Source organism: Haliotis cracherodii, unplaced genomic scaffold (genome assembly GCF_022045235.1).
Source record: "Haliotis cracherodii isolate W230 unplaced genomic scaffold, xgHalCrac1.p SCAF_15, whole genome shotgun sequence".
NCBI classification, from domain to species: domain Eukaryota; kingdom Metazoa; phylum Mollusca; class Gastropoda; order Lepetellida; family Haliotidae; genus Haliotis; species Haliotis cracherodii.
The window spans coordinates 5,801,693-5,825,518 of NW_027266270.1; the positions used below are offsets into that span (position 1 = coordinate 5,801,693).

A 23,826-nucleotide genomic window follows, 5' to 3' on the forward strand; every position below is an offset into this window, starting at 1 on the left:
CACAAATATCGGGTACATACAACCAGTGTAAAAAGGCTGCTGTGTGTTATAGAACTGAATACCATGGTGAATGAGTAAGTTGTGATCTCCAGCCATTGCAACTTGTTGCGTTTAAAGGTCTTCAGTAAGGCACACCTAATGACTGGAGGACCTAAAATATCACGTGATCTGATTATGTCATAGAACTTGAGTCACATAAGGACAGGTTGTCTTGTCAGGTTGAGGACTGCATGTATATAACAGGCTTGTGGTGTGACGGGAATTAGTTGAACCGCATTCCTCAGTGAAATCGTTAATGTGCCAATATATCGACTTCCTGGTCCCGACTACGCTAATTTGTTTCATTCATAAAAAGATCATTTGTCTCATACAGTCAAGTCTCCTTAATCTGAGACTCTTTAATCAGACAATCGTTTTTTTCTGATACAAATGATGAAAACCAATCTAATCAATGCTATTTAGAACCATTAATCAGACAGTTAAGCACTCTGATATCCAACACACCAAATTTGCAACGAATTACTGAAATCAATCACTTGTTAATCAGACACAGTGATCAGCGTACTCCGTGGTCATCAGCCCGCGAGTACACAACCCGTGTTTTGATGCGAGACGAGTTAGCTGGTAGCTGCAGAGATAAACTTGCTTTACAATAAGCAATTACTGCTTTAAATAACAAAACAGGATTAATCACATGCTTAGATTACCTCAACCTCATCATGTTTTGTATTTTTGTTTGTTGCTTAACGCCGCACTCAGCAATATTCCAGCTATATGACGGCCGTCTGTAAATAGTTGAGTCTGGACCAGAAATCCAGTGATTGATATCATGAGCATCGATCCAAGCAATTGGAATATATCAGATACAAGTTCTTGCTACCACAGCGGACATCCCATTACAGGTTACGTCAGAACGACCCCAGTCCAACTGGCGACGTCTATTCCAGACTATGTTTTTTAAAGAATTTTGAAACAGTCATACAGCCAGTACCTGGAGTTTCGTGTTTAGCTTTAGAGGTTGCATGATTAAAAAACATATTCCGCTAACAATGTATAATGAATATGAATATTTCATTTTCCATTTATTTATTACATGTTTGTATTGTAATGTATCGTGTAGTTGTCTGATTTTCGATCACAAACTTTTGATACTTCTTAATTTTTTTATCCAACATACTCGTTATTCCGATATTATCATATGCAACCAACCATGTCGGATTAGCGGGACTTGACTGTATTTGAAACTACAATATATTCCCATTGGGCTAATCTCTGAGTTGGTCCCAGTGCGGCATATACCATAATCTGGTATCTTTATCCTGAAGTCCAGTGACAAAATATGCCAAATACTGGATGTAAAATACGTATGCAGTTCTTTAGTTTGTAAGTACTTAGTTCACAGATCTGCCAACCCGAAGTTTCACCAATATAGAATAAAAGATAAATATGGCGACTTTTTAGCCTCTGGCAGAGTCTGCTAGCCATGGTAACCACAAAAACTTCATACAGATCCTAATGAAAGGAACTCTAGCCTCTCCCCCCTAAACACTATTTTATATTCTATTTAATATTTTCTGATTTACTTCACCCAAATGACCAGAACTTCCTTTAAAAAAATGCATTTCACCAAATTTCTTTTCCAATTTCTTTTCAATCAAAGCTTTAGGGAAATAGTCTGTAAACCCAAGTACTACATAAAAACTGTCCTGAGCTTGTTTATGCAACAATGCAAACTTTTAAGTTTGTTTAAAGTTTTCTTTTCATGTACAGAGTGGAAATAACAAGAGTCCACTTTAATGAGAGTCCACTGTAGCAAGGTTTAACTGTAAAAGGGTCCATTATGCCAAGGTCTACTATCAAAAGGGTCCACAATATCAAAGGTACATTGTAACAATCTCATGTACAGAGTGGAAATAACAAGAGTCCACTTTAATGAGAGTCCACTGTAGCAAGGTTTAACTGTAAAAGGGTCCATTATGCCAAGGTCTACTATCAAAAGTGTCCACAATATCAAAGGTCCATTGAAACAAGTGTCTACTGTAACAAGGTTCCCCTGTACATAAAGATCCGTCTTCAAATACTTCAGGACTCTGAAATGAAAGAATAAACACATAATGTATTTGTTAAGTATTTTTTTCACTAGATCAAGTAAGTAAAAACGCTTTAGCTCACCTGGCATATTGTGACTTCAGTGACAATCTGTATTACTTAGTATACCGATCTCCAATCCACAATGTAACTACAACCCTATAGATGATCTTCTCAGACGAGAGCTCCGGATAAGCTGCGTATCTGCGTAAAATACGCATCATAAATGCAGAAATACGCAGTAAAATAAAATCAAAGCGTATCAAATACGCAACGAACATTACAGATACACTACAAAAATAAAACTTGTGCGTATCATCAAAATATTGTGAAGTAACCCTGCCTATTCAATTAGCAAATCAGCAACTTATTTTGAAATTATAAACGGTCAACCTTGCCAAACTCCACGATGACAGTTACATCATGATCATACTGAGGACAAATAGAAGAACCCTACTTCAATCTCCGGTGGCATAGCCAATCGTCTGTAGAGCTGCCTTGATCTGCGGGTAAACGGAGGCGTCTTCAATCGTAGCTGGGATCTGGGGAGAGACAGAACAAGCTCACTCACACGCTGGGGGAGAGATGGGGGTAGGGGGATGTGTCATACAGATGTGGAGCATCACAACAATATTAGCAACAGTAGAAAAGGGAAATACCGCAGCAACCAGACACAATTGATTCAGCAGTTGGCAGAAGCAACATTTCCACTGCATGAAAACTGGTAAACTGTTGAAAGAAATTACATAACGCAGTGATTGGGTTAATATGTTTTCAAAATTTCTTCTCTTCATCTTTGGCACATCAGAATATTTCAACTTATAGTCTTGGCTGCAATAGCATGTGATTAGCTCATACATGTATATGGTTAATTAGCATCCAAAACTGGCTCCTACAGGAGATATCGCTTATGTGAGATCAAGCGACATCTACATTGTAGATATCGCTGCAAGGAAATTGCATCACAATGCTATGCAGACCATTGTGACAATCATATGACATCACTAATGGCTCTGCTACTGAAGCTGTTAGCAGTACTTTTTACATTGAAGACACTGCTTATTACTGAAACTGAAAAAGTTGGAAGAATGATGCTGGATGATAAATAAAATTTCACCCGAGTGTTCTTTGATAGCAAATATATCAACACTATTGATAAAGGTCGAAAGACTCCTTGGAGTGTTTCCACTTTTATCAACTCGTGTTGATATATTTGCTATAAAAAGACACTCGGGTGAGATTCTCTATTTATCAGAGAATAACCGTGGCTCACTAAACAAGTTCTAAGATTGTTGTAACTCCCATACTTGTTCACTAAGATTGTTTTGTTGACTAAGACCCTGGAGAGAGATAATGTGAGAGATTCACACGCAGAGCGAGAGTCAAGAGCAACAGCGGCTGCAGAACGCGCCAGAGTCTGGGATGCAAGCTAAACATTCCCTGGGAAGAAACCGAGGGTACTCCACCATTGCCTGGTCCATTTCCCAGTTTTTTTATATCATGCAGACTGCTCTACCATATTCATTCGCCTAGAAGCAGTCATGTACCAGTTGACAAAAGAAACGCCAATACCATACACATTGGTTTATATATGAAGAATTACTCATATTCAAGAGATATGACATTGGTTCAATGCACAAACAAACATACCGGTATGTTGTGTGAATCAACGCTGATGAACGGATCACATTTGACGTCCTAGATCCATGACTCGAGATGCACCATTTGTCTCATGCAGGATTAGCGTGTAAAGTTGCGTGATATGCGTGCAGCATATCGTGATAAGAATAAAGACACTGTGTGGTAACACTTGACTGATTGTTAGTTATGTAACAAAGTGGTATACGTTGGAAACATCTCTTCTTAACGTACATACTTCTCTTTATGTTAATATGGTTCACGTTTCTTTTGGTGGCTAGTATATTTAATATTGACATATCACAGGTCGATAATTTGACTTGAGACTTATGACCTGTGTTACTAATAATAGAATGGGAATTACCCAGAAGCAGAATTCCCAAAACCTTAGCCAATCAGAAATTATTGTGGTTGACATACCGTATTCGACGTAATAAGCGCCCCGTTCTAATAAGCGCCCACGGCGACCTTTGCTAATATATTGGCTAGTGAACAATCCCAATTAGCACCCCTTCCGATTGATCAATGTACACAAGACATATCTATTCACGTATACTACGCACTCGTGTGTTATATGCACCCTTAATTATGGGCAATTAAATTCTGGAAAAATATATCTGTCGTATATCAACATTTCAGGCTGTCAGCACAAACCAAGAAATTTATCTTTCAACTCTGTTTTTTTCACCAAAATAATATTCTAATAAGACCCCCTATTTCTAATTTTGAGAGCGCCCTGGGCGCTTATTACGTCGAATACGGTAGTTTGATTTGTTGAATCTGCTTTTGTATATTTATTTAATACTTTTTATGAGATCAATATCTGATTCTAAGGATACCAAAAAGCAAATATCAGATCGGTATAGCTTTTATCGGGTCCATATAAACAGGTATTGACCTTATATACAGTGATTCCTCAATATACCATGACCATCAGGGTCCAAGGTCCCGCCCCTGTGTTCCTGGAAAGAGTGTTATACAGATATTCATTATTCAGATGATCAACCCATTCCTTTATGATGGTAGTGTATAGAATGTAATTTCACAGTGACATGGGACAAAGAGAGTAAACTGCTAACTTGTATCACGTGAAGTTGCTTGTAATAATAGTATACTATAATGTCTCCATTCTATACACCCTAGACCAATTCACTGGCATAGCTTCATCTTGAATCTCAATTTAATGTCTCTGATCACTTCGCACACAATTTGAAATCAACAACCAATAAAAATGTCTCTTGTCAACGTCTATTGCCTGACCCAACCTATAAAGCAACCGCCTGTAAAACCTTCAAAATCAATGCTAATTTACATACCCTATCTTTATTTCCCGGTGCATTGAGAGTGAGTGAGTGAGTAAGGTTTTATGCCGCTTTTAGCAATATTCCGAACGAACGCTTTAACCACTAGGCTATCCGATCGACCCAGTCTAACCATTGAAATATTTTCAGTGCTCATATAAGATTTCCTATAATATTTTCATCAATTACTGAGTCTGGTTATTTATTCGCTGCTTCATCTGATATTTATTCGGCACACAACAAGAACACATTTATAACCGGCCAAACCTGGTAATACTGGGTCTTTGGCATCACGAGCAAACGCTTTAACCACTAGGCTACCCAACTGCACCCCCCTCCGGTTTGGGGTACATCCCTATGCAGAGCATACACAGTCACTACTGTAGTAATATAAATATGTCTGTCTTCCATCGTTTTTCCTACGAAGCTCTGAAAGCTGAATTACTTAAAGGGCAAGTTCACACGGAAATGAACCTTTTTTTCTTGTACTTTTTCCACATTAAAAGTGTTAACATAGAAGTGTCATAGACAAAAATATAAAAACATCATATTTAATTTACATATTTTTTGCACTAAAATGATTTATATTTTTCACATTTACCAAGTGTTCTATTTCCATAACAAAAACACCATGGCTTATGTCCCTTGCAATATGACGTCATTGGTGCCAATTGATAAACATTATGACGTCATCATGCTTTGTTAGAGCCGCTTCACGTGGTGTAGGTACAGTTTTGTGATTCTAGCATCTCAGATGAGGGCAGAATTGTGTTATACGAATGAGTCACCACTGCGCCGGAGTGTGTCGTAGACCATGTTGTTTTACCGCAAACTGGTCCTTGATATCTTTTGCGTTGAGAATAGACAGGGACCCAGTTGAATTGGCACCAATTACGTCATAATCTAAGGGGGATAACTCAGGCCTATTTCGCTCGTAAAACGAAGGCCTCATAACGGCATATCACTTTCACACTATTGTGAGCTTCCTACTTTCACTGTGAAAAAAAATGAGTGTATATTTTCAAACACAGATACTAACTAATTCTAAAATTGCGTTTTGTTTAGAAAAAGAAAAAAAGTGATTTTTGCGTGTACACTTCCCCTTTAAGAACAACACACCATTTTGTGTTGACACGGTGCGATGCCAGAACGGGGCCGGAAAATAAAGTTTGTTTATGAGGTAATAAACTAAGAACATGTCTTAAGTTATGAGTCATAAATAAATTATACTACATGACACTTCATTTGGTTTTCAAAAGGGGGGTTCTGGACCCCCTGGACCCCACCTCTGGATCCGCCTGGATCTGGATTCTGTTTATCAAGGCCATATATCTTACACAGTGGAATATCTCGTGTCAACATTACTGTTAGACTGAACAAACTTGGCCGACCTTGTAGGGCTTGTTGGCCGCCATTGCTGCCATGGTATTCCGTGCCACTTTCCCAGAGCGAGTCTTGGGAAGTTTGGGTACAATCACAGCTTTCTTGAAGGCAGCGACCGGTCCGATCTTCTCTCTGACTGCCTGAATCACATCTCGTATCACATCCTCATCAGCCTTCTCCAGGCCTGGAAAATAGGAAGCAGCTGAGACAATGTCTCAGTCTCGCACTCTAACTGTAATGGCTAGACCTTGAACATAGAACGGCAAAATACCATGGAACACATCCTTTTGAATTAAAAAATGAACAGATCAGGCTATTTTTGTCACTCATTAAAACTCATTCTGACAACTTACAATGCTCAGTAACAAAGTAGTGCTAGTGCCGCAGAATGGGAACCTGCATAATGCTGGCACATACGCTTCACATTTACTGTGATATTCATTATCCGCATGTTGCAAAGCTGATGCATTACTGAATAAACTGATTGATTAAACAATGTATTCCTGCAGTGATGGGTACCCGAGTGTTGTTGAATGACCTTGACCCTTACCCTGCCTTACCTTGACCCTTACCGTGCCTGACCCTTACCCTGCCTGCCTTGACCCTTACCCTGCCTGACCCTTACTGACCTTGACCCTTACCCTGCCTGACCCTTACCCTGTCTGACCTTGACCCTTGCCCTGCCTGACCCTTACCCTGCCTGACCTTGACCCTTGCCCTGCCTGACCCTTACCCTGCCTGACCTTGACCCTTACCCTGCCTGATGATGCAGATGCCCACTGGGATCTGCCCCTTGAGAGAGTCGGGGACACCGATGACAGCAGACTCCACGACATCCTCGCACTCTAGGATAGCCTGGAGGGAGAACTGATTATCAACAACAGTTGCAGTACAAAACAAGCATGGATTCACTCACTCACTCTCACTCACCTGTCACCAACCTGTCACTCACTCACCCACCTGTCACTCACTCTCACACCTGTCACTCACTCTCACTCGCCCACCTGTCACTCACTCTCACACCTGTCACTCACTCTCACTCGCCCACCTGTCACTCACTCACCAACCTGTCACTCACTCACTCACCCACCTGTCACTCACTCACCTGTCACCAACCTGTCACTCACTCACCCACCTGTCACTCACTCTCACACCTGTCACTCACTCTCACTCGCCCACCTGTCACTCACTCTCACACCTGTCACTCACTCACTCACCCACCTGTCACTCACTCTCACAACTGTCACTCACTCTCACTCGCCCACCTGTCATTCACTCTCACACCTGTCACTCACTCTCACTCGCCCACCTGTCACTCACACACCCACCTGTCACTCACTTACACACCCACCTGTCACTCACTCACACACCCACCTGTCACTCACTCACCCACCTGTCACTCACTCACTCACCCACCTGTCACTCACTCACCCACCTGTCACTCACTCTCACTCGCCCACCTGTCACTCACTCTCACACCTGTCACTCACTCTCACTCGCCCACCTGTCACTCACACACCCACCTGTCACTCACACACACACCTGTCACTCACACACCCACCTGTCACTCACTCACCCACCTGTCACTCACACACACACCTGTCACTCACACACCCACCTGTCACTCACACACCCACCTGTCACTCACACGCCCACCTGTCACTCACACACCCACCTGTCACTCACTCGCCCACCTGTCACTCACTCACCCACCTGTCACTCACTCACCCACCTGTCACTCACTCACTCACCCACCTGTCACTCACTCACCCACCTGTCACTCACACACCCAACTGTCACTCACTCACCCAACTGTCACTCACTCACCCACCTGTCACTCACACACCCAACTGTCACTCACTCACCCACCTGTCACTCACTCACCCACCTGTCACTCACTCACCCACCTGTCACTCACACACCCACCTGTCACTCACACACACACCTGTCACTCACACACCCACCTGTCACTCACACACCCACCTGTCACTCACTCACCCACCTGTCACTCACACACCCACCTGTCACTCACTCACCCACCTGTCACTCACACACCCACCTGTCACTCACACACCCACCTGTCACTCACACACCCACCTGTCACTCACACACCCACCTGTCACTCACATACCCACCTGTCACTCACTCACCCACCTGTCACTCACACACCCATCTGTCACTCACACACCCACCTGTCACTCACTCACACACCCACCTGTCACTCACTCACCCACCTGTCACTCACACACCCACCTGTCACTCACTTACCCACCTGTCACTCTCTCACCCACCCGTCACTCACTCACTCACTCATATGAATGACCTCCCATCTGACCGACCTCTTCGAGTGCCCCTGCCGAGATCCTGTGACCTGCAACATTGATGACATCATCACTTCTTGCCATCACAGCGATGTAGCCGTTCTTGTCTCGGAAACCTGCGTCCATTGTGTCGTAGTAACCCTGGATCAATGTGATATAGAGATTTGTTAAACAGGCTAAACTTCCCTGAACAGTGAACATTGAACAAAGAGCACTTGGTGACAATATCAATATCCACTGCTGGCTGACCAGCCATTGCAATAACACATGGTGACTTATTTGGGAGGAACTCATTCTCAAAAATATACAAGGTCATTTTTTCCACAAATCATGACCACATTATCTACTCCAAATTGAAGGATCCATCTAGAACTGTACAGAGGCTGATATTCATTCCCAAGTCACCAGTTTACATATTTGAAATAAAAGTTTTCCATTAACACACAATGCCATTAAGAAAGTGGTCAAATGTAGCCATTGTTATACTACTCAAAAGAAGTTAAGGATCACCCGATTCTTTCATAATGGTAAAGTAAATCTGTCATGACATGAGAGATTAACTATAGTAATATGAAAGAATCAGGTGATCCTTAACTTCTTTTGAGTATTATATATTTGGGATAACACTTTCTTAGTAAAGTACAGATTCTTGTACTTTTTTAATGTCATTGGGTGTTAATAGCTTTCAGCCATGGGAGCCGTGCCAATTTACACATGTCAGAGGGGTACACAAAGTACATGAGCTAGTCTACCAGTTGTCGGACTTTCATTTTTGACTTTGTGTGCTGGCAATTAGGTGCCTCACTCTGGCAGTGTGGGTTCGAATCCCAAAAACGTATGAGGATCTGTACTTTACTAAGAAAGTGTTATCCCAAATATAACATCGGTTAAAAGTTTTCCAGTTCATGTTAAAGTTATAATGCATGTTATGGCGTTGTATTGGCTTGTATTTCCCTGATAACAAGAACAATATAAAGAGGCTTTAATGCTGAGCTAGACATTATTGTATTCAATGCCATGTATAAATACCTCTGAAGTTAGGAATATAACAACAATAAATAAATCACAGTTTGAATAAAAAATAGAACTTTTCCAAATTTTCCTACCCAGGGAAAATAATTTAGAAAAAAAAACAAAAATAACCAAAATATTCTCTGTATAGCTGCAGTGGCACTGTTGGATGAACGGTTGTGGGGTAAAAACACACATTCCACCTACCGTATTCAACGTAATAAGCGCCCCGCTCTAATAAGCGCCCACAGCGATATTTACTAATATATTGGCCAGGGAACAATCCTAAATAGCACCCCTTCCGATTGATCAATGTACACAAAACTTATATTATAACTTATTATATATTCGCATATAATACGCACTCGTGTGTGTTATATGCACACTTAATTATGGGCAATTAAATTCTGGAAAATTATACCTGTCGTACATAAACATTTCAGGCTGTCAGCATAAACCACAAAATTTATCTTTTAACTCTATGATATTCTAATAAGAGCCCCCTATTTCTAATTTTGAGAGCGCCCTGGGTGCTTATTACATCGAATACGGTATATTAAGTTGACAAGCTGACATGATATGACACATATACAGCAGGAGGGGTGTACTCACGGGTATTTTGGTGAAGTAAGTTTCTCGGAAGCGCTGGTCGGCCATCCATAGTGTGGAGAAGGAGCCGGGGGGGAGAGGCAGTCTGACACACACAACACACATCTTAGCACATCAGTACACATACTGCCTTAGCCTGGACATAACCCTTGACTAAACAATAGACTCGTCATCGTCTCTCCATACAGTACTCACACAAGATCACAGAGTATATATATATGCACTATACATGCTTGTTTCAGTCTTAGAAAACATTGTTTGTTTCATTGATAGGTGTGTCACACACAGTTAATATCTTAGAACATACCCATATTGTCTAAGCATGAACATAAACCTTGACTAAACAATAGACTCGTCATGGTCTCTCCAACATGCACTACACATGCACGTTTCAGACACAGTCTTAGAAAACATTTGTTTCATGCCTAGTCTCACAACGGCCAGTAAATACGCCAACCGGTGGTTGATATTATGAGCAATGTCACCTGGCCATCCAATCAAAATAAAATCGCCAAACAGGACAAGCAACAAAGTGGGAGCATATTCTAGCCCCATCTTTGAGGTTCATCTTCTGAGGCAAGGTCGTTAACTGACTATAAAAGTCCTGTTTTCAACCTTACTGAACTGGGCTAAAATTTCTGGGCTTGAACAGGTCTCTGACTGACACAACGACCCGATATAAGAGTGACCTACTTGACAGCAATCTGGCCGAGTTCATCTGGATCGGTCTCACTCCCATCTTCCCTCAGTACCTTCACTGACACACAGACAGACACGTGAGAAACATGGCTACCACAATCACTTCTCAATATCACAATATCATCTACTACTGTATTTGACATAATAAGCGCCCAGGGCGCTCTCAAAATTAAACATAGGGGCCACTCACTAAATTATAATTTTGGTTAAAAAAAATTAAAAAATTGAAAGATTGTAAATTTCGTGGTTTGGCGAACACAGAAAACAACCGATCTCAGTATTTTACCCTTTTAGATATATATGTCTCTTACAAATAATATTACCTGCACGCTTGCATCATCATCATCATCATCATCATTATTATTATTATTATTATTAATGAACCACAGTGAAACCCAAAATAGTCACCATTCCATCCTGGCACCGGTTTCCCAGCAACCCCTGAAGGAGGATACAACTGCATGCCAAGACCAACACACGTAGACGTGATCGGCGACCCTGTCTCTGCAATACACAACATTAATAAATCATGTAAGATAAGTGAGTAGGCATTAAAGGGCAAGGAAAGGGATTATCAATTTTCCTAAATACATTTAGTCAATTTCCGAGAGAGAGAAACTCATTACATTCGTAGAAAGTATTCAATGTCTATGTGAAAGTACTGAAATCACACACACCGTAATCGGCTTCAAAACAAATCTGTTTGGGGGAGTGTCCTAACGCTACCGACACAGCAGTGACAACTGTTTTCATTGGCTGATAGGTTTGCCACGTTTGTCTATCCAATGATTCACAGCCATTATATAAATAGTGTTTCTGCAATTTCTGTTACAAGTACAAAAATAACAACATTGCACACATGAATTGAATGTGTGAAACGACCTTTGAACTTGACAATGTGAATAATTAAAATAACAATTAACAATCGGTAACTAGCGATTTCTTACAAACATCCTCCGTCCTATTTTCCACAATAAATGCCTCAGGGATAAATCCCCTGATAAAACAACTGAAGGCATCTTCAGTCCTGCTACCAAGGTTACAAAAGTTGAATATACGGTAATTAAATGGATGAGCAGACAGGAAAAGAGACGATGCATTACAGAATCCGAGGCAGAAGCAGGCAGACTGGACATCGGCCCGAGCGTCGTGATTGTTGAAATTGCACAGCATGTCAAACACCAGGAACCCATTTTAACCTCCACTAAGGGGAATCACCTTTTTTCGTTTGGGGGACAATTTCACATCTGTTTTCACTATTTCCGTTTTTTAAATTTCCTATGCCCTAAAGTATTAAGAACTGCCAAGTTTCTATGTTGACTTCACGTTCTCCTCACTACACCCTTCAGATGAATAACAACATCATCAGCTTATTGAAGGAGGAGAGTACCAAGTCAAGCAAATTTTAGACAATTGACACTTTGGTAGTTTTCCAGTTGTGATATTGTTATGTACTGACAATGGGCTTGATATATATATTTTACGTACGCTTCAGATTACTAACAGAGTGGCGTATGAATACCAAGCATTGATATGAAAAGTAGTCCGTATTGCCGTGAAAGGAGTCATTCGTCACCATTCGCCTCTTTCCGTAACCTGCAAGAAGACTAGTCCCCATATCGATGAATGTTATGTGCGAAAATACGAGAAACCAATCAGAATGCGCGTATGATTTCGAGTTCTTCGTCAAAGAATCCCCGAGAAATAATTTTTGATTTTACATATGTCTTGCATCTAAAAATATACCCAAGACACAGTTAAATGTGTTCAATCATACTGTATAATTCCGCATGTCCCAATGTGCTTTAAATTGCATCTGAAATATATATAATATATGGGGAAATAAATGTGAACCATTACGCAACGAGTTGACAATTGTTTTAGGGATGCCCATTTCCACTCAGAAGGAACCCGGTCGCAAAAATGGCCACGATAGAGGCACGAGTCGCTATTCGGCCTGTCCCGGAATAACAGGAGTTGGTCACGAATGGGGTGTTGTGAGGTGGAATCCATGTATGTCTGAAGACATACACAATAGATACAAACCAACCTGTCTGCCACCAGTTGTCTAGGACGGGCTTGTTGATGATCTCCTGGATCCACATCATCGTCTCGGGATCCATGTGTTCCCCAGCCACAAACAACGTCCGGAAGCTGTTCAAGTAGAACAATGACATCTACATGTGCTCAGAGGGCAATAATCAGCCCTAAATAGACAGGTAGATTCCCAAATAGTAATTACAAGATCCCAATTCATGTTAATATAGTTGTGATCACAAAGTCTACGGTGACCTTTATCATTACAAGAGTTGATGAGAAAATATCAGCTCAGTATAATGTATGTACTGGTATGTATGTCAGCATTTAAGAAAGAAATATACCTACTTTTCTAGAGGTAAATATTGTCTCAATAGCTTTCCTTCAGGATCCTGAAATAATAAATATCATGTAAAATATAGTCTCACAGAAACACCTGTATCTATATGACACACCTACATCAATGTGACACACATCTAGCAATATGACACACCTCTAGCAATGTGACACACCTCTAGCAATGTGACACACCTCTAGCAATATGACACATCTCTATCAATGTGACAAATCTCTATCAATGTGACACACATCTATCAATGTGACACACCTCTAGCAATGGGACATACCTGTAGCAATATGACACATCTCTATCAATGTGACACACATCTAGCAATGTGACACACCTCTAGCAATGTGACACACCTCTAGCAATGTGACACACCTCTAGCAATGTGACACAACTCTATCAATGTGACACACCTCTATCAATGTGACACACCTCTAGCAATATGACACACCTCTAGCAATGTGACACACCTCTAGCAATGTGACACACCTCTAGCAATATGACACACCTCTAGCAATGTGGCACAACTCTATCTATGTGACTATCAATATAACACACCACCATCTATGCGACTCACCTCTGCTCTGATAGCTCGGATTGCTGTGGGTGCGGTGAACATTCCGTTGACACCGTGTTCCTGTAACAGACGGAAGAAAGTCCCGGCATCTGGCGTTCCTACTGGCTTGCCCTGCAACACACAGAACGCTGTTCTATCACATCCACAACAGAATCATGGGCACATCCCATCTCACCCCAATTCCCCTGACTGAACAGACTCACGCAGTGCAGGCACCTCCATAGTCATGCACACAATTGATTAATTAACACAAATTCCTGATAGTGTATTTTTAAATCTTTTATTGTCTGGTGGTTCACAGATTCCAGCCATATCGTGCCTGCCTGTAGGTAATCAGGACAAACCACTGGTTGATATAAAGAGCAACATTCACTGCCACTGGGGTACAATGACGGCCAATCAATATTATCATACCTCCATTTCTCAGTGGAAATAAATCTCTTTTATCATATAATGGGTAGGTTTCTTGGCCGGATAAAGCCAACGGATAAAAACGATATCTCTTGGGGTCAAATGCGGATAGAGTTGCAAATATCAAAGGTCAAGTAGGGACTACTTTCAGTGTTTATAAACAAACATGGCATCGTCCTTGTCATTCAGCAATCGAGTCAGAATTAACCATCGAGAACCTGGATAAACTACAGAGAACCATGAACAAGACAGGTTGCAAGGGAAAAATAGACACTGGTATCTATTGGATGAGCAGACAGAAAAGAGACAATGTATTACAGAATCCGAGAAGCAGGCAGACTGGGCATCGGCGTGATTGTCATGATTGCAGGTAATACATAAATAATACATTTTAGAACATGAATACTCACTTCAAAAATAATTGTTGTGTTGTTGTTGAGCAGAGGAGCGTAGGCGATGTAGGAATGTCCAACCACCCAGCCCAAGTCAGACGCCGCCCACCACACCTGCAGCCAACAGTAGGAAGAAAACAGTCTGTACTGCAATCTGATTGGTTGAAAACAACTCAACCCATCTGCAGCCAACAGTAGGGAGAAAACAGTCTGTAATGAAATCTGATTGGCTGAAAAATACTCAACCCAGCTGCAGCCAAGAGTAGGGAGAAAACAGTCTTACTGCTATCTGATTGGTTGAAAACAACTGAACCCACCTAGTTATCAGAATATTGAAAAAAGTACTTAATTGAAGTTGTTCCAAACTTAAATTACAGTGTATGCTCAATCTCATTAAAATCAGATCTTAGTCCTCGCTACCGCTAAACAAAGATCTGAGGACATCCCATTACGGGTCACGTCAGACTGACCTTGCTCAAACTTTTACCGACCAATGGAATGACCAATCAGAAGGCAGCTTTCTCATGCTTTATGGCACTAGTTTCAAATTGGCGACTACGCTTCAAAACATATTTTGACAAATTCTCGATTACAAAATAGACTAGATTGTATGGATTCAATCGTTAAACCCATAACTATCGTTCGGAATACCCGTGTTAAAGTTTTCGAGGATGCATGATTAGAAAGCACATTCCGACTGTCACTTTCATGATCTGGACAGATTCTCGATTACAAAATAGACTAGATTGTATGGATTCAATCGTTAAACCCATAACTATCGTTCGGAATACCCGTGTTAAAGTTTTCGAGGATGCATGATTAGAAAGCACATTCCGACTGTCACTTTCATGATCTGGTAAGCAACCCTTTGATTGGTCGGATGAAAGGTCGTTCTGACGTGACCCCTACTGGAATGCGCTCAGATCTTTGTTTAGCGGTAGCGAGAACTAAGGTCTGATTTTAATTAGATTGAGTGTATGCTGTAGCCATTTTGCAAAGGCAAATGACACATTCTTTCAAATTTGGGACAGAAGTACAATACTTCTCAAGAAAAGTATTCATACACAAAGTTCATGCACCGGGTATGACTCATTTGTTTGTTTGTTTGTTTGTTTGTTTGTTTGTTTGTTTGTTTGCTGTTTAATGCCACACTCGGTAATTTTCCAGCTTTATGTAAATAATCGAGTCTGAACATGTCAAACTAGTCATTGATATTGTCAACAATGATCTAAATACACACTATCAACCAAGTCACACTGCCACCCAATCCATTTGGTCATCTCTTACAACATACAGGCTGCTTGGACCTGTTCTAACCCAGACTACCACAGAGGGGGGCTCATGTGACTTGTGTGAGATGGCCTCATTGCATGACCTGACTTAATATAGACCCTGGCTGTTACACCACAAGGTGGGCAAGTGTACTCACAGCTAATGGAGGAATGTAGTGTGAAGTAGTGAGAAGTAGTGATGTCTAATCTGTTGGGGAATGGTCGGGTAGCCCAGTGGTTAAAATCGTTCGCTCGTCACACAGAAGACCCAGGTTCAATTCCCCACATGGGTACGATGTGTGAAGCCTGTTTCTGGTGACACACGGCGTAAAACCCTACTCACTCACTCACTCACTAATCTGTGGGACTCACGTCTCCTGGATTCATGCCGTACACGCTGTACATCGACCACTTCAGGTTGACTGCATATCCTCCCGTGGGCCGAACAACAGCCTACGTAACAAAATAATTAAATGTTTGATGAGGTTAATATTGACAAATAACTAGACAAACATAATACTGGAGCCCCTTTACTGCCATTTCTGAGAGAGAACTGGACCGTCAATATCAGTTACAAGTCGTTGGTAAACATTCCCAAATGTCTCCAGGTGGAATCCAGTGGAACATGTAGCACATGCTACTCATAAACATGACTTACATCATAAGATTGTCATCTAAAGTCATACTGGGGTGGTGGGGTAGCCTAGTGGTTAAAGCGTTCACTCATCGATTCCCCACATGGGTGCAACGTGTGATGCCCATTACTGGTGATATTGCTGGAATATTGCTAAAAGTGGTAAAACCATATTCACTCACTCACTCACTCACTCACTCAGTAAATTCACATGTAAGACTTCAGTATTCAAATCATATAACTACATGCATAAGACCTAATACATAACTTAAGAAAATGTTTTAGTGAAAACGGCAAACAAAACCCACACGATGACCCTGCCCTAAGGCTCTCATCTGAATCCTAAAGATAACTGTTGGACTCCTCTTTCCTTATCCTATACATGCATAAATGCTTCCTTTGGTATTATTAATCACAAATAAGTCCCTGCTATGTAGAACTTCCCATTTATCAAAACTTTCATATTCCTGAGAAGACCTCTGTATACAAAAATAGTTCACATGTTTTACTGTCTGCCATTACCTTCGGTTATCTTTGCTTGCTTTGGATAGTTATCTGCCCTTAGTTCAGATAGTTATCCCCCTTTTCCTTGTGGAGTTATGTACACTTACCAGGGGTAGTTATCTGCCCCAAGTTATCTGCCCTTACCTGGGGTAGTTATCTGCCCTTACTTCAGGGAGTACTGTACACTTACCTTGGGAAGTTATCTGCCCTTACCTGGGGTAGTTAATAGCCTTTACCCTAGGAGTAATGTACCCTTACCTGGGGTAGTTATCTGCCCTTACCCCAGGGTGTAATGTGCCCTTACCTTGGGATATTATCTGCCCTTACCTCAGGGAGTAATGTACCTTTACCTGGGGTAGTTATCTGCCCTTACCTTGGAAAGTTATCTGCCCTTATCTGGGGTAGTTATCTGCCCTTACCTCAGGGAGTGATGTACCTTTACCTGGGGTAGTTATCTGCCCTTACCTCAGGGAGTAATGTACCCTTACCTGGGGTAGTTATCTGCCCTTACCTCAGGGAGTAATGTACCCTTACCTGGGGTAGTTATCTGCCCTTACCTCAGGGAGTAATGTACCCTTACCTGGGGTAGTTATCTGCCCTTACCTCAGGGAGTAATGTACCCTTACCTGGGGTAGTTATCTGCCCTTATCTCAGGGAGTAATGTACCCTTACCTGGGGTAGTTATCTGCCCTTACCTCAGGGTGTAATGTACCTTTACCTGGGGTAGTTATCTGCCCTTACCTCAGGGAGTAATGTACCCTTACCTGGGGTAGTTATCTGCCCTTACATCAGGGAGTAATGTACCCTTACCTGGGGTAGTTATCTGCCCTTACCTCAGGGAGTAATGTACCCTTACCTGGGGTGGTTATCTGCCCTTACCTCAGGGAGTAATGTACCCTTACCTGGGGTAGTTATCTGCCCTTACCTCAGGGAGTAATGTACCCTTACCTGGGGTAGTTATCTGCCCTTACCTCAGGGAGTAATGTACCTTTACCTGGGGTAGTTATCTGCCCTTACCTCAGGGAGTAATGTACCCTTACCTGGGGTAGTTATCTGCCCTTACCTCAGGGAGTGATGTACCTTTACCTGGGGTAGTTATCTGCCCTTACCTCAGGGAGTAATGTACCCTTACCTTTGGGAGCCCCGTGGTGCCCGACGTATACAGGAGGTAGAGGGGGTCCATGGCCGACACGGGGACGCAGTCGACAGAGTAGTCCACGGTCATTTCCTCCTGCCAGGACACATCCATCCCAGGTGTCATGGCAGCAGCCTCAAACTGAAACATTTCACAACAATCCATTCAATATTAGGCATTAATAAGTCAAAGAAGTGGGTGAAATATGAACTTTAATAAACTAGAAGTGTGTCCAAGTACTTGCAAAAAGTACTTCATTTCATCGAATCTCCAAATTACCGTATTTCCCGTGGTAAGCAACCTGCTCAAATAATTAATTTCACGAATCTACAAATAATCATTAAAACCACACAGTACAAGTTCATAATCGTTTGAGCATTAAACAAATTCTTCTACAGAAAATTCAGTGCTTATTATATGAAAAACATTTCCGTGGACATGTTAACATCGGCAATAGCATGCCCACAAATCTGTTTTTAGGGATGCCATTTTGTCCAGTACTTACAGTATTCTTTATGAAATGGTGAACACTATATATCAACAGTATATTAGTATTTATGACCTACATGTATTTCATTACCACAGTTATATTATTCAAACATTAATTAAAAACAGTTTAATTCATTTTCAGCAAAATTGTGTGGGAACCGATCATCTGATCACAGCAACACTGACCAAATTAACGTTTACGTTGACTTTGATTCACCATACCTTCATTGCCATAACTTGACGTAAACTGAGTCATGAATCTAGTTACATAGGATGCAGACTACCAACCCCAGGCCTGTTGTAGATGATGCACTTCTGTGGCTTGAACTCACTGAGGTTGATCGCCTCATCCAGCATGGGTTTGTATGGGACGACGCGCGACGGCTCCACTCCACAGTTGGCGCTTACAACTACCTTAGCCTGAAACAGACAAAACAGTCAGTCAGTCTGACACGCCCTCTACAGATATCACAGTCAGTCTGAAATGTCCTCTACAGATATCACAGTCAGTCTGACACGCCCTCTACAGATATCACAGTCAGTGTGACAAGCCCTCTACAGATATCACAGTCAGTCTGACAAGCTCTCTACAGATATCAGTCAGTCTGACACACCCTCTACAGATATCACAGTCAGTCTGACCCGCCCTCTACAGATATCACAGTCAGTCTGATACGCCCTCTACAGATATCACAGTCAGTCTGACAAGCCCTCTACAGATATCACAGTCAGTCTGACCCGCCCTCTACAGATATCACAGTCAGTCTGACACGCCCTCTACAGATATCACAGTCAGTCTGACAAGCCCTCTACAGATATCACAGTCAGTCTGACAAGCCCTCTACAGATATCACAGTCAGTCTGACACGCCCTCTACAGATATCAGTCAGCCTGACAAGCCCTCTACAGATATCACAGTATGTCTGACACGCCCTATACAGATATCAAAGTCAGTCTGACAAGCCCTCTACAGATATCACAGTACGTCTGACACGCCCTCTACAGATATCACAGTATGTCTGACAAGCCCTCTACAGATATCACAGTCAGTCTGACACGCCCTCTACAGATATCACAGTACGTCTGACACGCCCTATACAGATATCACAGTCAGTCTGACAAGCCCTCTACAGATATCACAGTCAGTCTGACAAGCCCTCTACAGATATCACAGTCAGCCTGACAAGCCCTCTACAGATATCACAGTCAGTCTGACAAGCCCTCTACAGATATCACAGTCAGCCTGACACTCCCTCTACAGATATCAGTCAGTCTGACACGCCCTCTACAGATATCAGTCAGTCTGACACGCCCTCTACAGATATCAGTCAGTCTGACAAGCCCTCTACAGATATCACAGTCAGTCTGACAAGCCCTCTACAGATATCACAGTCAGTCTGACACGCCCTCTACAGATATCAGTCAGCCTGACAAGCCCTCTACAGATATCACAGTATGTCTGACACGCCCTATACAGATATCAAAGTCAGTCTGACAAGCCCTCTACAGATATCACAGTACGTCTGACACGCCCTCTACAGATATCACAGTATGTCTGACAAGCCCTCTACAGATATCACAGTCAGTCTGACACGCCCTCTACAGATATCACAGTACGTCTGACACGCCCTATACAGATATCACAGTCAGTCTGACAAGCCCTCTACAGATATCACAGTCAGTCTGACAAGCCCTCTACAGATATCACAGTCAGCCTGACAAGCCCTCTACAGATATCACAGTCAGTCTGACAAGCCCTCTACAGATATCACAGTCAGCCTGACACTCCCTCTACAGATATCAGTCAGTCTGACACGCCCTCTACAGATATCAGTCAGTCTGACACGCCCTCTACAGATATCAGTCAGTCTGACAAGCCCTCTACAGATATCACAGTCAGTCTGACAAGCCCTCTACAGATATCACAGTCAGTCTGACAAGCCCTCTACAGATATCAGTCAGTCTGACACGCTCTCTACAGATATCACAGTCAGTCTGACAAGCCCTCTACAGATATCACAGTATGTCTGACAAGCCCTCTACAGATATCACAGTCAGTCTGACAAGCCCTCTACAGATATCACAGTCAGTCTGACCCGCCCTCTACAGATATCACAGTATATCTGACACGCCCTCTACAGATATCACAGTCAGTCTGACAAGCCCTCTACAGATATCACAGTCAGTCTGACAAGCCCTCTACAGATATCACAGTATGTCTGACACACCCTCTACAGATATCAGTCAGCCTGACAAGCCCTCTTCAGATATCAGTCAGTCTGACACGCCCTCTACAGATATCAGTCAGTCTGACACGCCCTCTACAGATATCAGTCAGTCTGACACGCCCTCTACAGATTTCAGTCAGCCTGACAAGCCCTCTACAGATATCACAGTCAGTCTGACAAGCCCTCTACAGATATCACAGTCAGCCTGACACTCCCTCTACAGATATCAGTCAGTCTGACACGCCCTCTACAGATATCAGTCAGTCTGACACGCCCTCTGCAGATATCACAGTATGTCTGACCTTACACCAGTTTTATAGATGTGATCGGGGAAGCACATTTGTGTGAGACATAGATTTTCGATATTGACGTGACAAGCATGCAAACTCGCAACAGTTGACCGTACAGACTGGCCAGCTGACCAGTACAGGTTTTTTCATGACAGTGGTCAATTACATAGATGGATTGTTTTACAAGTAATGATAAGATACTGTTAAGAGAGGCATTAAACTCACTCACACATTCAACCTAACATTACATATGGATGATTTATTTGCAATGCATCCATTTTGTGTCTCCATTTATGATTTTTTGTGTCCATGTCGGGTTACACTTTACACCTTTCAACCAGCACTGACCTCGGAATGGTGGATCCGAGTTGCGAGTTCTTTGGAAGCAAATCCTCCAAACACCAGGGAATGTATGGCCCCAAGTCGGGCGCAAGCCAACATGGCTACCACAGCCTCCGGGATCATCGGCATATAGATCAACACTCGGTCACCCTTCTCCACACCATACTTCCGCAACACACCCGCAAAATTTTCTACCTGCAAGATTAAAATAATACAAAATCGAGGGCTAAAATCAATACAATTAAATTGTGATCGATAACTCCAAAACAAACCCTCTCTGCGTAAAAATATGACAACCCTCAATGATGTCAATATGTCTTACCATACCCCATTGTCAGATCTGATTGGTGATCTTGATAAAATACACGCCTTGGAGGGTCATAAGTTTCTCAGCGGGGGAATAAATCTCTTATAACCCGCTACGAGCAATATAGACTAACCTCTGCTCAATCAAACAGCTCTTGCGTTTTACAATCAATTTTGAATTTGTTTGAATTTTTTTGTGGGTTAAACATATGAATGATGTGGTGCCGATTCTAAAATGATGGTCCCTAGGTTGGCATTCTAACATGTATTCGTCTGATTAATCGAGTCTGACTCGTGGTATAAATCCCTTGCTATTACCTCTCGTTTGAGTTCCTTGAACGTGATCTTCTGGATGGACTTGGTGACTGGGCTGTCGTGTATAATGGCTGTCCTTTCTCCATGCCCGCTTTCCACATGCCGATCAACAGCATTGTAGCAGATGTTCAGCTCCCCGTCAGCAAACCTATGTCAGTACAACATTGCCGTCAGTACAACATTGCCATCAGTACAACATTGCCGTCAGTACAACATTGCCATTAGTACAACATTGCCATCAGTACAACATTGCCGTCAGTACAACATTGTCGTCAGCACAACATTGCCATCAGTACAAGGTTTGCCATTAGTACAACATTGCCATCAGTACAACATTGCTGTCAGTACAACATTGCCGTCAGTACAACATTGCCATCAGTACAACATTGCCGTCAGTACAACGTTGCCGTTAGTACAACATTGCCATCAGTACAACATTGCCGTCAGTACAAAATTGCTGTCAGTACAACATTGCCGTCAGTACAACATTGCCATTAGTACAACATCGATGTCAGTACACTGCCATCAGACAACATTGTACTGATGCCAATGTTATTCTGACGGCAATGTTGCACTGACACCTTTGTTTGTTGTTTAACGCTGCACTCAGCGATATTCCAGCTATAAGACCCAATGTTATTCTGATGGCAATGTTGTACAACATTGCCGTCAGTATATCCATACAGAAAAACAGAACATTGTTATCAGTACATTGTCGTGAATGAGTGAGTGAGTGAGAAACACAACCAGCAGTAGGCATGACAGCTGCAGGATCACCTCAAGCTATAGCGGCAGGTGTATATATATGCTGATAATGAATCATAATGACTTGCAATCTGAGACTATAGCGATCTGCCAGAGCTTGGTTCATACAATTTCCAGTCTAATTAAACAATCAAAACGTTAAAGATCTACTCTCTATTTCTTCTGCTCTGAAGGAGTGTTTTAACTCAGCTTGCATTTAACATCTAACCATGAAATAGCTGTCCATTGTTTATGATGCTTTGTACTTATAAAACCATCCATCTTTTCTCTTTTTACTCTCACACCCATCCCTCTCCCTTATATGGCTATGGAAGAAAATAGTTTGGAAAAAGTTGTTTATAAACATTCCACTGGACCTACATCAATATGGCCACAGGCACAGTGCAATCTATTTGACAAACATTGACGGTGATGTCTCTGTTTGTCATTAGTGTGTACTGACATCATGCTTACCATTTAGTAAATGGAGAATCACTGTCATCTAAGGCTTTGGTCCATTTTTTATGCCAAGTTATCTGTTCAGCTGCTTCGGCCCAGTATTCCTCCGGCTGCTGAGTCGATCGTGAAAATGCATGGTCGTACAGCCTGACACATCTTGTGGTACTGAATGCACGTTTGTCAAGATTAAATATACACTTCTCCCACTTGCATTGATCGTTCAGTGTTGATGTTTTCACAGTGCAATGTTTCAAAAACCTAGCAAAACGGACCGCTCGTCTAGTTAACACCATCTT

At 42.1% G+C, this 23,826-nt stretch overlaps 1 protein-coding gene across 1 annotated transcript; it reads right to left on the bottom strand.

Annotated features, from left to right (window-relative positions):
• On the bottom strand, positions 1–23,826 carry LOC139461743 (acyl-CoA synthetase short-chain family member 3, mitochondrial-like). Its single transcript, XM_071243199.1, has 18 exons — positions 23,546–23,826; positions 22,331–22,475; positions 21,713–21,901; positions 19,135–19,266; positions 18,355–18,498; positions 16,457–16,537; positions 14,832–14,927; positions 14,011–14,121; positions 13,436–13,479; positions 13,101–13,204; positions 11,459–11,554; positions 11,045–11,108; positions 10,355–10,436; positions 8,750–8,872; positions 7,166–7,265; positions 6,419–6,594; positions 2,546–2,630; positions 1–2,090 (listed from the first exon to the last, which is right to left on the bottom strand). The coding sequence occupies exons 1-17, from the start codon at positions 23,821–23,823 to the stop codon at positions 2,547–2,549; spliced, it is 2,049 nt and encodes a 682-aa protein (XP_071099300.1). The 5' UTR covers positions 23,824–23,826; the 3' UTR covers positions 1–2,090; position 2,546.

Coding starts and splice junctions, on each gene's coding strand:
- LOC139461743 (XM_071243199.1), bottom strand. CDS start 23,823: ATGGTGTTAACTAGACGAGCGGTCCGTTTTGCTAGGTTTTTGAAACAT. Junction 19,267..21,712: donor CTCGGATCCACCATTCCGAG/GTCAGTGCTGGT, acceptor TGTCTGTTTCAG/GCTAAGGTAGTTGTAAGCGC. Junction 16,538..18,354: donor GCACCACGGGGCTCCCAAAG/GTAAGGGTACAT, acceptor TTTGTTACGTAG/GCTGTTGTTCGGCCCACGGG.